Source organism: Rousettus aegyptiacus, unplaced genomic scaffold (assembly GCF_014176215.1).
Source record: "Rousettus aegyptiacus isolate mRouAeg1 unplaced genomic scaffold, mRouAeg1.p scaffold_m13_p_8, whole genome shotgun sequence".
NCBI classification, from domain to species: domain Eukaryota; kingdom Metazoa; phylum Chordata; class Mammalia; order Chiroptera; family Pteropodidae; genus Rousettus; species Rousettus aegyptiacus.
This window is the reverse complement of record NW_023416311.1, coordinates 107,724,451-107,741,059: the sequence shown is the minus strand read 5'-3', so window position 1 is coordinate 107,741,059 and position 16,609 is coordinate 107,724,451. Positions and strand designations below refer to the sequence as shown.

Here is a 16,609-nt window from a genome sequence, read left to right as displayed (position 1 = left end):
TCCAGAAACGCAATTGTATACCTTCGGTAAGGGACTAAATTCGATCTCCCCTTAACTTGCGAGTTCCTAAGTTCCAGTCCGTGACTTCAAACTTCCCTCCCCCTCCCACAGCTTCCTGGATGGTAGAAGTTTCCGAAGGCCGCTGATTCCAGAAGGTACTGTCTGGCGTTAAACTAGTCTCAGGCGCAAAATAAGTCTCACGCGGCTTGGACTGCGCACGCGCGGGCCGTTGAGCCCTCCCGCGAGCGGAAGGTGCGCCCTCGGTTCCGGAGTGGTCTCTGCCGGCTGCGGGACAGTGAGCCCTGCTCCTTCGCCATGGCGTCCGTGGGGACTCTCGCCTTCGATGAGTATGGGCGGCCTTTCCTCATCATCAAGGATCAGGACCGTAAGTCCCGTCTTATGGGACTCGAAGCCCTCAAGGTAACGGGACTGGGACGCGCTGGCGATGGAACGAGGGGAAGCGGCCGGACGCAGCGGCTCTGCGCCTGCGCAAGCCTAGGCGCGGTTCTGCCATGTGCTCCCGGGAAAGGCGGGGGGAGCGCCTCGGGGGTGCAGACCCGCTCCCGAGCTTGGGGGAGGCCAGCGTACGAGCCCTCAGACCCAGCGTGGGGGTTAGGGGGAGCCGCGAGCCCTTCAGGGTTGGTGGGGCAGTTTTATCTCACAGCTTGGTTCGTTCCTCCAGCCTAGTAGTCTTACTGTCTGCCCAGTGCGTTTTCGCCGGTAAGAGGCAGAGAAAGTATTCTCAGGTTGCCCGGACGTTAAAGACTCTACTCCTTAATCTTCATTCAGTGTACATGCGACAGCCTTAGAAGACCGTTGGTTCGTTTTGTCACCCCCCTAAAAGCTTAGTCAAATACAAGGTATTGCATTTTCGAGTATCTTTTATGGAGGGCGTTTTCCTGGATGCTGCAGCGTCGTAAAAATTTTAAACGTAGACTCTTAGGGAAGAAAATACTACCGTAACAGTGAGAAATAGGACAGCAGTAACCCAAATACAAGGCAGTGTGTGACCAGAATCACCAGTCAGTTATTGGAGGGGATGCAGATAACAGTTGGAGGGTGTCCTTTGACTGGGACTGGCTTTTGATCAGGAATGGAGTCATGTTCTGGAGGGGAGAGCGCTAGCTGGCTCTCTAGGACGAGGAAACAGTAAAAGCAAAGATCTGGGCAGGAAATGGCATGGCACATTGTCGGGTGAGAATGCAGACCCCTTTTAATGGAGCAGGGTCTTAGATTACACCAGCTTCCAAGAATAGAAGTCCTCGAATGCCCCACACTCAAGACATCCTCTGGGAAGGAGTGGAGCCATTGAGGGGGTTTTGAGCAGAGTCACGACATAAGCGGGACCGTACTTTAGAAAGTAGGGCTTGGGATGAGCAGAAGGGAATGAAGACCAGCAGAGTTAACTCACCACTGCGGGAGACCAGGTAAGGACAGGACTCGAACACGGACGTTAGCTCAAAGGGCCGAGGGAGGGAAGCTGAGAGAGGACACTGGCCACTTTAGAGTTTGTTATAAACTGAAATAGATCCACGGCGTTAACACACAGACTTCGTCACCGGGCTGAGGTGTCCCTGTTCACTAAGTGTCTTGGGGTTTTACTTAAACAGTCTAGTTCTTGCACGGACTGTTTGTTTGACCTGGCACCTCTCTGAAGCTCCTTTCTCGGGGAAATACAGGCCGAGAAAATGAGAATGAAATGGGGTAACGAATGCCGCAGTATTTGATCTGCGGGAGGTACTCAGGCCACTAGTATTGTGTGTGCAGTTCCATTTCTCACTTAAAGGGACCAGCAGGGATAGTGACATTTCACACATACCCAGTATAACAGTACAGTAGAAGCTACAGGTAATTTTGCATCGACCACTGTGTTAACTCTGCATTGCTTCACGTAGTCATCACACTCTGAGTCAGGTGTTAATTATACGGAATTGGAAACCTGGCCGAGAGTGATTAAGTGAAAGGTCACAGAGCTCGTGAAAAACAGGGCCATGATTGAAGCCCACCTGTCTGACTCCAAAGCCAGTGGTCTGGACCCGGGTTCTCAGCCTTGGCACTGTTAGCATTTGGGGCCAGATTCTTCGGGGAGGGGGAGCTGTCCAATCTAGGACATGGAGCAGCATCCCTGGCCTCCACCCACTGCCAGTTATAGCCCCCTGCCTGGTTTCAACAACCAAGAGTGTCTCCAGGCATTGCCAAGTGACTCCTGGGGAAACATTCGCCCCTGCCTTAGGAACCACTTCCCTGTGATAGTTATCCTTTAAAAATTCCATTGTACAGACATACCGGTCAAAATGTATTTTAAGGATTGCAGCCTTTTCACAGATCTGTTGAACTTTGTGCCTTATTACCTGCCAGACAGAGTGACCAGGGAAGGCCCTACAGAACATAATGCATTTGAACTGCTTTGAGAGTTAAGGTTTTTGATGGGCGGAGAGAGGCCCTCCTGTCTGCAGTTGAGGGGTGAGCAGACGTGTTCAGGGGCAGGCATAGCCCAGCCTCAGTGGGAGGGCACTGAGTCTCAGGTCGTGGAGGGCTTTGAAGGGAAGCTGAAGCTGATAGACTTGCACATTGAGGCCCTGGGGGGTTGTTTAAGGTTTGAGGACTGGTAAGTGACACATTTGAGAAAAATCAATGGCTTAGCTGGATGCAAGAGAGATCTGAAGGCTCGGAGGTGAGATAAGAAACCCTGGGTTTCTCTAGGGTGCTGTGGATCTGGGTTAGGTTGTGATGGCGAGTGTAGAAAGTAAGGCAACAAGGCACATTTGGGGGAAGATAGGCCTGAGTGTGGGTGGAAAAAAATAGGCTCTTTCAAGCTTCCGTTACCTGGAATGTTGGACTCCATGGAAAAGCGGAGTATTTCTGCGGTAAACCACCGTGCAGTGGTTCCAGGGGCGTGTTTCCAGCTGGACTCTGCATGTGGAGCTGGCGTCGCACAGTGGTCTTGCAGGACCTGTCGGGTCAGACTGTACAGACGGGCCAGTAGGAGAGTCGGCCTTGTAAATGCGTTCGGGATTAAATGAGCAAACACAAAGTACTCGGTTCTGCCTCTTTCCTAAGAATTGGTTGTATTAGTGTTACCACACTTAGATATGGACCTGTCTGCCGCCTCTTAAATGCAGTCCCTTCTGGAGGATGGAATCCGTGTCACAGGTGATTTCTATATCAGCAGTATGCTCTGAACTATTAAAATGACATGTAACCTGAATATTTGCTTTTTCTGTCTCATTTAGTCTCATATAATGGCAGCAAAGGCTGTAGCAAATACGATGAGAACATCGCTTGGACCAAATGGTAAGAGACTAACGTTGTGAGTGTTGTAACAAGTTTTAATTCCTAAGCTAGTCACTACAACCTCTTTACAGAAAGTTGAGAAATGGGGGGTCATCCTGCCCCACTAATGCAGCCAGACTTTTGGTGTGTTCCAGGTTCTAAACACGGTTGTAGTCCTGACAGTTATATAATTTTAGGTCATATTTTTTTCATTTAACATTAGCATTTTCCAAATCACGTATATGTTATATGCCATTGAGTTGGCTCCAACTCCTGGTGAACCCTCTAATGAGTGACGTCCACGGAGTCCTGGCCCCACCAGCCCTGCTCGGCTCCTGCAGAATCACGTGTGCGGCTTCTCTCATGGAGTCGATCCGCCTCACATCTGGTCCTCCTCTCCTGCTCTCTCGTTTTCCCAGCATTCTTGTCTTTTCCAAAGACCCTGCCCTCTCGCGATGAGCCTGAAGGAGGACAGCTGCAGTTTGGTCATTTTTGCCTCCAGTGAAGGTCTCAGGCTTAACTTGCTCCATGACCCACTTGCTACCTTATTGGCAGACCGGGGGATCCACACAGCTCTCCCCCAACGCCGTATTTCAAATGATTCCATTTTTCCCTGTCAGCCTTCTTCCCTGCCCAGCTTCCACATCTGTCCACGGTAACTGGGGACCTAAGGGTGTGGGTAGTCTCGGCCTCGGGCTCTCGCGACACGTTTGCTCTTGAGCTTTCCTAATCTTCCATCGCTGCCCCTCCGAGGCTCAGCCCGCTTTTGATTTCTTGGCCGCGGCCTCCATTCGAATTGTTGGCTGAACCAAGGTAGGTCAGACCTTCGACCATTTCCGTGTCTTCCTTGTCGATGGTAAAGCCGTGTGTTTCTTCTCCAGCCATGATTTTGCCTGGATGTCACCTGCCGTCCCGCTTTGCCACGTCCTCCTTTCGCTTTCATCGGAAGTCATTTCAGAGCCACTTTCTGCCAGTAGCATGGTGCCATCTGCACATCCTAAGTTATTCACCAGTTTTCACGGCTTCTCCCTGAGTCTGGCCCAGTGTTACAAATGATACGTTCTGCACACAGATTAAACAGAGAGAGAGAGAATGCACTCTGGTCTGACGCCTTTTCCCACAGGAAACCATTCTGTCCACAGTCTGTCCTGACAGCGACTTCCTGTCCACAACACAGGTCACGTGTTGGGACAGTCGGGTACTGAGGCGCACTCAGTACTTTTCAGAGCAACCATGGCTTTTCTTGATCCATGCAAAGGCTTTACAGTAGTCTGTAAAACAGGCAAACCTTCTCAAACTCTTTAGAGCGCTCCAGTATCCAGAGGATGCTCGCAGTTAGGTCTGAGTGCGTCTCTTTTCTGAATCCAGCCTGAACGTCCTGCATCTCTTGCTCTGTATGAGGCAGAAGCCTTGGCTGCATCACCTTGAGCATCACGTGGCTTGCGTGGGAAATCCGGGCAGTGGTCCGAACGTTTCCGGTCTGTAGGTCATTGTTTTCCATCCTTGTTGGCGTGTTCTTGTTAGGATGGTGACAGATTCAGCCTCTGGCTTGAAGTAATTCTGTCGGTAACCCATCTACCCTTGGGGATTTCTTTCTTCCCAACACTTTCAGGGCAGCTTTCACTATCTTTTCTAGAATTACAGGCTCTTCCTCGTAGGAGTCATTGTCGGGGTATCCGTCATCTTTTTCTCTTCTGCATAGGGTTTCAGTATACTGCTTGCACTTTTTTTTATTCTGGTTAGATAATGTGCTTCTTTGTTGGCTAGTCATTCCTTATCCAGGTTTAAATTTCCCGATTCTTTCTTGAATCTTCTGATGGAGATCACTCGCTTTTCTTCTTTGTTTTCTATCATCCTACGTTGACTGTTGTAACAGTTCTCTATCATTATTATCATCGAAACCCACGTTGAGAAATCTAACCCTGCTTCTGTCACCTTTTGCCTGTCTTCCATCTCTAACAGTTTCCAGTGTTTTTTCTGTCACTCGTCTCAGGTTTTCTTTCCTTTTTTATTTCAGCATTGTTTTTCCACATTGTTCCCTAATAATGTTCTAGTTTCGGTCCACAGTTCTGGTTCTTAGTTGAGTTCAGCAGTACAGATCTGTTTTCATGTGGACTTTTAAATGCATCAGAAATGTTATTTCCATCATTTTGGCAGTTCTTTTAATGCTGTTCTTCAGCTTTAGTGTTTGCTGTCTGCTCCTGATCTTGTTTTGGCAGAGAGAATGCAGCCTCGTTTCTTGCTTCCAAGTACGTAGTCTGTGATTTCTCTGTTGACCATCTGGTAATGTCCCTGTGGATAGTCGCCTGTTCAGTTGCTTGAAGCATGTGCTTGAAATGGACAAGTTGTGGACCTAGCAGAAAACTACTAGCCTATCTTCTGCTTCATTTTTGACCCCTGGTCTGAATTTTCTGACAATATTTGGTTCTGCCTTATTTCTGCTCTTGTGTTCCAATCACCTATAATTATCAGCATGCCTCGTTATGGTATATGATCAGTTTCTTCTTGGATACTTACATAAAAGCTTTCAATTTCATCTTCTTTAGTCTGTAGTTGGATTATAGATTTGAAGGATGGTCGCGTCCACAGGTTTCCGTAGAAATCTGATTGACGCTCTTCGGTCAGACCTTGCATTGTAGCTCTGACTGCCTGTGCCACATCCTGCTTCAGTGTTAAAGCCGCTCCGTGTCTGCTGAGCTCGTCATTTCCAGAGCACAGCACTGCTGGAAGTGCCCCGTTCCCGCCCGCTTTAGTGTTGAGATGTTCCGTTTCTTGCTTTGCAGCTTCCAGTTAGCCTCGGTTCATGCTGCTGACGTCCTGTGTTCCAGTTGTACGTGTTGTGCGGCGTCGTAATTTTCTGGTAGTTTTGGTCCGGTCGTGTCATTAGCAACAGTGCTATTCGTATTTGTTCTCTGCTTTTCCCCAGTAATTGAGTACTTTTCAATCTTGGAGTCTCATTTTTCAGCACTATCTCATATTTCATTTTGGAAAGTCTCACCATAGAGTTTTCAAGATAAAACGAACGATGTTTCTTTAAAGAATGAGAAATGCCACGCACGCAGTGTGTGGGTCCCTGGTGCTGCATCACCACGTGCCCACGATTCGGAAGCACCCCCGTGGGATTCCCAGGCAGAGCTGTCATGATGCTCCATAATTTTTCTGCCATTTCTCTGGTTCTCACCGTTTTAGATTTGTTTCCAATGTCTCATTTTGTATTAGCCAGCCTGAAAATGTCTTCTTGCAGTCGTTTCTTTTCATGTATTGAATATTTATGACAAGGAACTGGGTCAAGAGTTCTAACTTTATAGATTTTAGTATAGACTGCTACTGTTCTTCTTCAAAGCCATTCTAAACTAAGCATTGCTGTCTTTTTAGGGCTTGATAAAATGATGGTGGATAAGGATGGCGATGTGACTGTAACTAATGATGGTGCCACCATTTTGAGCATGATGGATGTTGATCATCAGATTGCCAAGCTGATGGTTGAACTGTCCAAATCACAGGATGATGAAATTGGAGATGGAACCACAGGAGTGGTTGGTAAGAAGAGGCAAAACACTCTTTCTCGTCTAAGATATGTTCTTTGAAATCACAGACTTGACACACCTGCTGAGAGCGTTTACCTTGAATCAAATTACAAGGAGACAGTTGGACAAATCCAAGTTGAAGGACACACTACAAGACAGATGGCCCAGACCCTTCAAAATTATGTCATGAAGGAACAGGAGGGGGGCAGGGGTTAGATTAAAAATGCTGAAGAAAAATGATGACTTTTTCAATGAGCAAAACTTGATCGAATGCCAGATTTTTTGTAAGCTGTTAGGGATGTTCAGGACAGTTGAGGGAATTTGTGAATCATGAGTCACAAAGCGTAGTCTTTCGTCAGTGTTAAGTTTCCTGAGTGACAGGTACGTCGCTGACGTCAGCGATGCCCTTGTTCTTAGGAGCTGTGTGCCCAAGTAGGGGCGACATGCCATGGTTTCCGCAAGAATTCTCGAATAGCTGAACAGGAAAGGAGGGTGCTGACAAGTAAATGATTTTCATTTTACTGTTCTTGCATTTCGTTCTGAAGTTTTGAAATGTTTAAAACTTGGGGAAGATCGAAGCGATGAATAGCTTTACTGTTATTTTCTGCAGACGAGACTGGAATTCATGTATGCAAAAAGTCTTTATTGGGTGCCAAGTGCTGTTCTCTGGGCGTGCTAAGGCGAGGCGAGAGGGAAGGTTGGTGGGAGGCTGGGAGGATAAATAATGCAATTTTATCACCAGCGTGAATTTCACAAAATAGAAAATTTTAGCCCAGGAGACATAAGATATAAAAATGGTTTTATGTCATATCTTTAGTGCATTCTTTACAATCACTGAGGTTCAACATCCTTCTATAACAGAAGACCTGTTAGAACCAAAACAGGAGGCTCCTGGTCTAAAAACAGGTCACGTGGCCTCCGCCCCCGAGATGCGCCCCGCTCGATGCCAAAACCTTCGCTCGTTGGGCGCAGCGTCTGACCTGTGTGGGTGACGCGGGCCTGGCGTCTCCCTGAGCTGGTTGTGCTGTCTGTCTGCAGTGCTGGCTGGCGCCTTGCTGGAGGAAGCCGAGCAGCTCCTGGACCGCGGCATTCACCCCATCAGGATAGCCGACGGCTACGAGCAGGCCGCCCGCATCGCTGTCGAGCACCTGGACAAGATCAGCGACGTTGTCCTCGTTGACACGCAGGACACCGAGCCCCTGATTCAGACTGCGAAAACCACACTGGGCTCCAAAGTGTACGTTTTCACTACAGCGTCATAGCTCGTGTTCGTAGCGGCAGCAAAGTGTGTTTGCTTGTTCTTCCTGAAGGCAACAAACAGGAAATGACCTCAGTGGCTTCGTGTTGATTTGATGACTTTCTTTCTCTTTCTGCTGCTGTTCTGGTTTTGCTTTGTTTTTTTATGTAGGTGTAGACATGTGCACTCTGTTTCATTTGAAAGCTGAATGCTTAAATCTCAACAATACCTGTAAAATACATAGTTCTTTAATTTAGCAAGATGTGATTTGTTACAGATCAGCTAAAAAGTCTTACTTAGAGAATTTGTTGATTTTCATAACACTTTTTAATCATTCTTTGCTAGGGTTCCACTTTAGTGGGGGTTCCAATTTTCATTCAACAAGCAAGTTACTGGTCCAGAAATTAAGGAGGGGTTTTGAAATTGACATATCATTAGATGTTTTCAGCATTTACATAGCACATCTTATTTACCAGGCCTGCTGCCAAATCTTGGGGATGCAAGACAGTTCTTGCCCCTGGCGACTCAGAGCAGCCTCAGTTTATTTTGAAGAATTAAAGATTTAAGGATTCTTCTTATAACGTAGCACAGAATTTAAATATATAGTACTTTATTATACACTATTTTAAAAAAATAGGTAACGGAGAAAGTTTTAAATTTTTGTGTGTTTTAACAAAAGGAAGGCTTGTCTCAACATAAGAGAGGTCAGGGGAACTGCAACAGAACCGTCTCTGTTGCTCTGCCCCCGGGGGACACATCCACTGTAGCACAGTGCAAGAGCGGACACCAGTTCCTGGGCGAGGGCGTTGCAGGGCATCACCCTTATGCGAAATGCACAAAGTTTAAAATTGCCTTGTTAGTCGACTCTGCTATATCTGCAAGTCTTTATAAAACCTAAACCTAAGTATGGATGGGTCTTTACTACAGAGAAGGATTAAATGGGTTTGATAATGTCTAAATTATTCAGCATGAAGCAAAATGCTGTAAATCACCTACTTAGGACACTAAGAGCATTGTTGGTTTCAAGGTTATCTTTTCTAGGTGATGTAAAATTTCAGGCACTATTTCAAGTACTGGATTCCCCTTGTCATTTTTCTGGAATCAAAAGTAAATTTATGGAGCAGTCTATACAGATGTTTCAAAGCTTTCAAAATGATAACATCCTCATCTTTAACTCACGTCGTCGTGGGAATTTCTGCAAAACTGGGTGCCACATCAAGTCCTTTCCCTTCTCAGTAGGTGCTGCACCTCATTTAGACGAGATTGGCTTTTCCTGGGTGATTTTCTAACTTCATTCTATTCTCAATTTTTTAAATAATAATGTTCTTTAAAAGTAGCAAGGTCTTGGAAAAAATCTTTGTTCTTGCCATACTTGAGTGGTCTCTTGTATACCTTCTTATGGAAAGAAATAGGAAATTTCTGTTAGAATTAGTGAAAAAAAGATGTGAGTTTTTTCTCCATCCAAGGTTCTGGGTGGCCGTCCACGGGTCGGCCCAGACCCGAGAGTGCAGTGTGGTGGCGGTCCTCTCTAGGGACTCTGAACGTCAGGAGTTCCAGGAAATGTCTTGAGTCACCCCGTCACATATGTGTTCTGCTCTGGTCGCGGTGATCCTTAAAAGAATGTGAGCAGTCGGCGGTTGTGTTTTGATCAGGGTGAACAGCTGTCACCGGCAGATGGCGGAGATTGCCGTGGACGCCGTCCTCACCGTGGCCGACATGCAGCGCAGAGACGTCGACTTCGAGCTCATCAAAGTAGAAGGCAAAGTGGGCGGGAGGTTGGAGGACACTAAACTCATCAAGGGCGTGATCGTGGACAAGGATTTCAGTCACCCACAGATGCCAAAAGTAAGTGGTTGCCTTGCACGGCTTCAGATCTTCTGAACCCTCGAGGCCTCCATTCACACGTTTCTGTTTTTTCCCCCAGGAAGTAAAAGATGCTAAGATCGCGATTCTCACATGTCCATTTGAGCCACCAAAACCAAAGACGAAGCATAAGCTGGATGTGACCTCAGTGGAAGACTATAAAGCCCTTCAGAAGTACGAGAAGGAGAAGTTCGAGGAGATGATCCAGCAGGTGGGTCCTCCCGCCGCCCTCAGCGCCGCTGCCCTCCCAGGGAGGTGGGGGCGGCCGTGCTGCCGGGACACTTCACGCGGCTGCAGGTATCATAGCAACAGTACAGACTGGCTTTCTTCTCTTTCGCGGTACAGAAGTGCTAAGCGTTCACAGTGAGAATAAATCACATTGCACGGAAACGCCTAAGGGGGGTGGGGAACTGTGATTTTTATCTTAAAGTGTGTTTGGGGACCTGCGGGCGTGGGCTCTGCTACCTCTAGCTGCGCCTTTGGTGTTACAGAACTTGCCCCCCTGGCCACGTCTAAGCCAGCGGGATGCAGGGTTGGACAATATTAACAGGGCTCACCACGTACTCGAGACCTCTCAGCGTCCCCCTCACACAAAGGAGTTCCCGGGCACCCTCGTGGTGATCCCACACGGGGCAGTCTTCGCTCGTGCCAGGCCGGGGACCGCTTCGCGAACGCCTTCCCTCCTGCACCCGGCCGCCCCCACGGTGCGTGCGTCCGCTGCGGCGGTCCCCCTCAGGACCCTCCCTGGGAACTCGAAGCACCAGAGCCGTTGGGGCCCGTGAACGCGGGCGGCACGTCACGTCCACGGCCGGCAGCCTGGCGGCGAGTTCACTGTTGCCGGGGGAGTCGCTGAGTCCGCTTGCTCCTGCGTGATGCGGTTCTCCGCCCGCTTTGTATCAGGCCCAGACATGGACCCTGCAGTGCAGCAGTGGACAAAGCAGAGCTCTCGCTTTTGAGGTGCAGGCCGAGGGGAGACGAGGACGGGCCCTCTGAGGAGTTAGCGTGGGCAGAGAGCTAAGCACATCCAGTGAGGAGCTTGCCAGGCGGGCCGGGCGGCGTGTCCAGAGGCCCTGAGACGGGCCGGGACAGGTGCGGGGCAGTTGGGCTGAGGGATGGAGCATGCTGGGCGGCCCCGGGAGTGCTGGCCCAGGTGCCCTAGAGGAAGAGCGATGGGAACGGAGGCCGAGGCAGCAGGTGGTTCTGCTGCCAGACGTGGGGGTTGCTGGGCACAGCGGTGGTCTGGTTCCCAACGTTTGAAGGAATGAGAGGGGGGACCCAGCAGGGAACGTTGCAGGTGGTGTGAGGAGAGAAAGGCGCGTGGGAGAAAAAGTAGCATTTGAGCAGGAGTCCAGCGGACAGCCAGGTGTGGTCACCGCGAGCGTGTAACGGAGACACTGCGAGGAGTCGTCTCGCCCGCGGACTGAGTTCCAGGGAGCCGGGGACAGGTGGAGAGCTAGAGAGCCAGGTGTCGCGGTTGACCTGAGGGGCTCAGGTGAGGACAAGTGGCTGTGGGTCCTGGCACAGTTATCACAGGTGGTCACCAAGACGGAGGCGTGGACATTCGGTTCTGACCACTGCTCCTGCCTTGGGACAAGTCAGCCATTGTAAGGGGCGAAGGGTGCCCCTGTGAGGAGCAGGACCGCCTCCGCTGGTCTGTGGGTCCACAGGGGACAGTCCACTCAAGGGAAAAAACAAATTGCAGAGAAACGTGGATCACGAGACAGTGGTTAAAACGCCCGCCTGGATGACAGAAACTGCGTCGCGGGCGTCTGGCAGGGCAGCGCCGTCCCCCTCGGTTCCCAGGAGGCCGGCGGGCTGCTGGGCTTCGGGGACGCTCGCCGTGCTTCGGCTCACCAGGTCAGGGCGGCTCGCCGGTCTTTAAAGCGCAGCTTCACAGTGAGGTGTTCCCGTCGCCACGTGTCCGTCCGTTGGAACGTGGCGGGAGGTCTACGGCCGCGTGTTTCCTTGTCCGCTTTATTGCTTTAGTTTCACGAATCCCCCGTTAACCCAACTACGCATCTTGCTTCAACGTTAGCACAAAGAATACTTACTTACTTTTCATGAACATGATTGTGGCATTTTTCCCCCCCAGATTAAAGAAACTGGTGCTAACCTGGCTATTTGTCAGTGGGGCTTCGATGATGAGGCGAACCATTTGCTGCTTCAGAACGACTTGCCTGCGGTTCGTTGGGTCGGAGGGCCTGAGATCGAGGTAGGAAGCTCCGCGTGACGAGGCCCCTGAACCCGGGTTGCGCTTACGACGCATTTGTGCGTCGGGGCTGCTTCCGTAGCGCTGGTTAGACGGGGAGGTGGGAGAGGGGCGCGCCGGAGTCTTTTTTATTGTTTTAAGAACAGCCGTGTGCGTTTCTGGGGTTCTGCGGCGTGCTCGCCGTGTGTCGTCTCACTTGGCCTCTCCCTGGCTCTGAGGTAGTTCTACTCATTTGTCAGCCAGACGCCAAGTGCCCTCCCAGAACGTGGTCCGTCCCCAGACGCACGTGACCTTGCTGGTGAGCGGCCCGGCGGGCAGAGGGGTGGCTCGCTGCACAGAGCTCGGGTTCAGCGGCACAGGCGGGAGCTGAGAGCTGTGGGGGCGTGCGCAGGGCGACAGCTGGGCAGCACCACAGCCAGACCAAGGCGCCTGGCTCTTCAGAGCCTTGTTCATTAAGTGAGGCGCTGGGGGTTGGACTTGAAAACGTCGGGCGAGTGGGCAGCATTTCTAGTGAACGCGTGGGCCAGGCTCAGCGCAGGTGGTCCCGACTTGAAAGCGCGTCCGCGTCATCGTGCTCCCCCGCCCGCCCCTGCCCCCAGCTGATAGCCATCGCGACCGGAGGGCGCATCGTGCCGCGGTTCTCGGAGCTCACGGCCGAGAAGCTGGGCTTTGCCGGGCTCGTGAAGGAGATCGCGTTCGGGACAACTAAGGACAAAATGCTGGTCATCGAGCAGTGCAAGAACTCCAGAGCTGTAACCATTTTCATCAGAGGAGGAAATAAGATGGTGAGAGTTCCGTTTTTGTCCTACTTTTTTTCTAATTTTGGTGCGTTTTGGCTTTTCCCATGTTACATGTAATTGAGACACGTGTGCCATGAGTGAAAACAAGTTCTCCTTCTCAAAGAAACGACGGCACATCTTACAGAATCACCAAGGGCCACGTTCCGTTGTCGTTTCTACACGTGTTTTTGCCTTTTCAGTTCCCCGGGTAGAGCAGGGGACGCGGGCGCCCCTCTGTTCTCCATGCCTTGTGATGACTGGAGCTCAGGGGGAGGGCGTTCTTCGTCAGCTTCGTTTCGTTTGATCCCCTTGCTGGGCTGTGTGTCCTGGAGTGAGTCACTGGCTGCCTCTGTCCTCCCCTCGCCCCCTGCCCCAGCTACGTGACAGGGCGAATAGTGGACTAAACATGGAAGCCGTCCGATGGTGTGTTATGGAACACTCTCCGTTTGTTTTGACCAAGATGGTTTTGATGGGGAAGGTGGGAATGTTTTCAACAAGCACTCAGGTTAAACCAGACACGCTAGGTATTTGGCTCGAAGATGAGTAAATGGTGACTGCGTTAATTTAGGAAAAACTGTTCTCCTTAGATCATCGAGGAGGCAAAGCGATCGCTTCACGATGCTTTGTGCGTCATCCGGAACCTCATCCGTGACAACCGCGTGGTGTATGGCGGAGGCGCCGCTGAAATCTCGTGTGCTTTGGCGGTTAGCGAAGCCGCAGATAAGGTAAAAGGCACGCGGAGACTGGGAGGCCTGGGGCGCGCTGGGCCACCCAGCGTGGAAGGCCGCGTGCCGCAGACGGGCCCCGCGCTAGACCCTGCAGAGGGGACGGCCAGCAGGAACGTCGTGTAGCAGGCGTTCGTCCAGTCAGTTCTCAGGCCCGTGATCTCGAGCACAGCTTAGTGTGAGCCAGTATCTGTCAAGTTTTTCCAGTCATTCCAGCCTTGACAGTTATTTTATGTAAATCTTTAAACTCGATGTCATTTGAAATTCATAGCCAGGTATTGTAATACAAATCAGCATGAGCCAGTTTGTTTTTAGATTTCTTACATGCATGCCTTCTCCAACCTTATTCTACAGTGAGATTTTAATGTTCTGGTAGCTTAAAAATAACCACCGTGCTTAGAAGCCGCCTGAGTTAGCGTCCCGATGTGTGACTGACTTTGCAAGTCCCTGCTGGGTTCCCTTGCCGAGCTCACCGTGCCCTGTGCTCCCCCCAGTGCCCGACCCTGGAGCAGTACGCCATGCGCGCATTCGCCGACGCCCTGGAGGTCATCCCCATGGCCCTTTCTGAGAACAGCGGCATGAACCCCATCCAGACGATGACCGAGGTCCGAGCCAGACAAGTGAAGGAGATGAACCCCGCCCTCGGGATCGACTGCTTGCACAAGGGCACGAACGGTGAGGAGCCGCCGTGAGCTGGGGTCTGCGCGCCTGCACCCCGCGGGCTGTGTGGACGTAGGGCTCACCGCGAGGTGGCCGCGTCTTCCTCGGCGCGCGAGCACGCCCGAGGTTCGGGTCCCGAATTTCTCAGTGGTGCGATTGCCTGAGCAGTTGGGTCGACTGCCAGTCCTGGCAGCTAAGACTGATCTTAATAACAGTGAACTACGCACACAGTGTGGTATTTACACCAAAAGTGGCTTCCGTTGTTTAGCCTCAGGGTTTAGAAAATAATTCTCATCTCGCCTTTCACACAGATGTCTGTCACAGTGGGTTCTGAGTCTCATAAAACAGCCCCGATGAGACTGATGTTTAGTTCACAGCTCGTTCTGTGCTCGCATCCCATGAATTAGGGGTGCTCGCTAAATGCGAGGTACCGCTGCTCCAGGAGCCACGTGACTGAATGCACCTGCTGGAAGGTGGTGCAGCGTCAGCTCGTGGAAGCGGAGGTCCCGGCGGCGTCTGGACTGCCCAGCCATGTCCGGGGCTCCGGAGTCCGTCCCGCCACAGAACCGGACAGTGTGTTTTCCTGAGACTTGTAGAAAGTTCTCCTCATGGTCAAAGCCCAAAGATGTCAGTAACATCAGCAGCTCTGTCAGACAGATACCTAAGTTTAACTCAGTTGCCTCGTTGTGCTAAAATTTACCATTTTTAGGCATTTCTTGGAATTATCTTAAACTTCAGGTACAGTCAGATCACACTTATTTCAGGTTTACTAAATTACACAGTATGGAGAGAGGTATCACTAAAAGGTTTCACTTTTTAGCTAGTCTAGTCACCTAGCCTTTTAGCTTGTGACTAGAGAGAGATGTGCCCGCCCGCCCCTCCCCCCCATCACTCCCTGCTAATAACCAGATTCACATTCTGGAATGTCCTTAAAAATGTCTTTGAAAGTAATGAAGTGGTATTCTTCTGAAAATATAAATGAGACTCGTGGCTTCCAAATTTGTAATTTCTGAGAGGTGCTGTGATTCCTTGAATCAGAACCCCTTACTGATAGTAAACGTCCGTTCTGTTTCAGGATAACGAGTTTGTTTGTGTTTTTCAGATATGAAGCAGCAGCACGTCATAGAGACCCTGATTGGCAAAAAGCAGCAAATATCTCTTGCAACGCAAATGGTTAGAATGATTCTGAAGATCGATGACATCCGTAAGCCTGGGGAATCTGAAGAATAGAAGGAAAAACCGAATTGCGGTTGTGAGGTCCAGTTCTGTGGTAAAATAAACGGCCGTCTCCTGACGCGTCTGCAGTTATTGTTACGTTCTTGTCCAGACGCTGTAGGTGCTGTGCTGCAAACAGTTCTCTGGTGCCGTAGTTTCACCTGTTCAAAGACGTGATTGCAGGGATTCTGCTCACAAGCTGTTGTATTCGTTATATTAAAGGGATCTCTTGAAACCACCGTTATCTCCTCTTTAAGGAATGTTCACTGTAATGAAATGCTGTCTTTGAAAAGCATGCGATTTTTCATTTTTTTAAATAAGCTTCAGGAACTCTTAACAGCTTAAACAATGAGTTTGCTCTGAAAGATTTATAACGTTGAGAGGATTGTGGGCTTGATCCTATGAAATGTGTCTCATCATTGCACCTAAGTGGGCGGGTCCTTGTATTACAGCGACCTGCCACAGGTCCGTTTTTGTCATAGAATTATGGGATGTCTCAAGCGGTATTAGGTTCTTCCAGCATAGTATGATATCACAGTGCTAAGAGACCAGCGCTGAAAGTTCAGTCTTCACGTGGCCCCTGTACCCCCTGGCCCTGGGCCCCCCTCAGTGCCGGCCAGCTTGAGTTGGAGAAGGCCAGGCGAGCAGACTCCTTCCTACACCGCCCGCAGAGGCCGAGAAGGGCCGTTCAGAACCCAGTTGAGGTTTTCTTGCCAGAATTGACAGGATAAGCGGAGGCTAAAGTGAATTGTAGGAAATACGAGGGAAATGGGTTGAGTGGGAGGGAAGTCCTTGCGACTGCCCTGTCCTGGAGGCTGGCAGGTGGTAGGGCCAGGTCACCCAGGCGTCCGGAGTCCCCCTCCACCCCACCCCCCGGTGCTGTTTTGCCTGTGTGCTTCTATGTGCCTCTCCAAATTTCTCAAAAGAATGTTTCTTACAGAGAACCACGGTAATAAAGTTTACTTACGTGCCACCAGGAGTGGAGGAATTTGCAGTTGCCCTAGTCAGGCTTCCTGGGTTAGGGAGCTGGTTCCTGCTCTAAGCGACGGTTTCAGGTCGCCTTCTGCGAGCCTGGCCGCTGACTGGCCTCCAGTCGGCCTCAGTCGTCCCGCCAAGCGAGC

General features: G+C 50.4%; 1 protein-coding gene across 1 annotated transcript; it reads left to right on the top strand.

Moving 5' to 3' along the window:
* Positions 1 to 144: 144 nt before the first annotated feature.
* Positions 145 to 15,723, top strand: CCT5 (chaperonin containing TCP1 subunit 5). The gene is made up of 11 exons (XM_016164972.2): positions 145 to 420; positions 3,234 to 3,294; positions 6,649 to 6,813; positions 7,839 to 8,037; positions 9,690 to 9,882; positions 9,962 to 10,111; positions 11,993 to 12,112; positions 12,709 to 12,894; positions 13,476 to 13,613; positions 14,108 to 14,288; positions 15,376 to 15,723. Exons 1-11 carry the CDS (start codon positions 316 to 318, stop codon positions 15,501 to 15,503), a joined length of 1,626 nt encoding a protein of 541 aa, XP_016020458.2. The 5' UTR covers positions 145 to 315; the 3' UTR covers positions 15,504 to 15,723.
* The last annotated feature ends 886 nt before the right edge of the window (positions 15,724 to 16,609 follow it).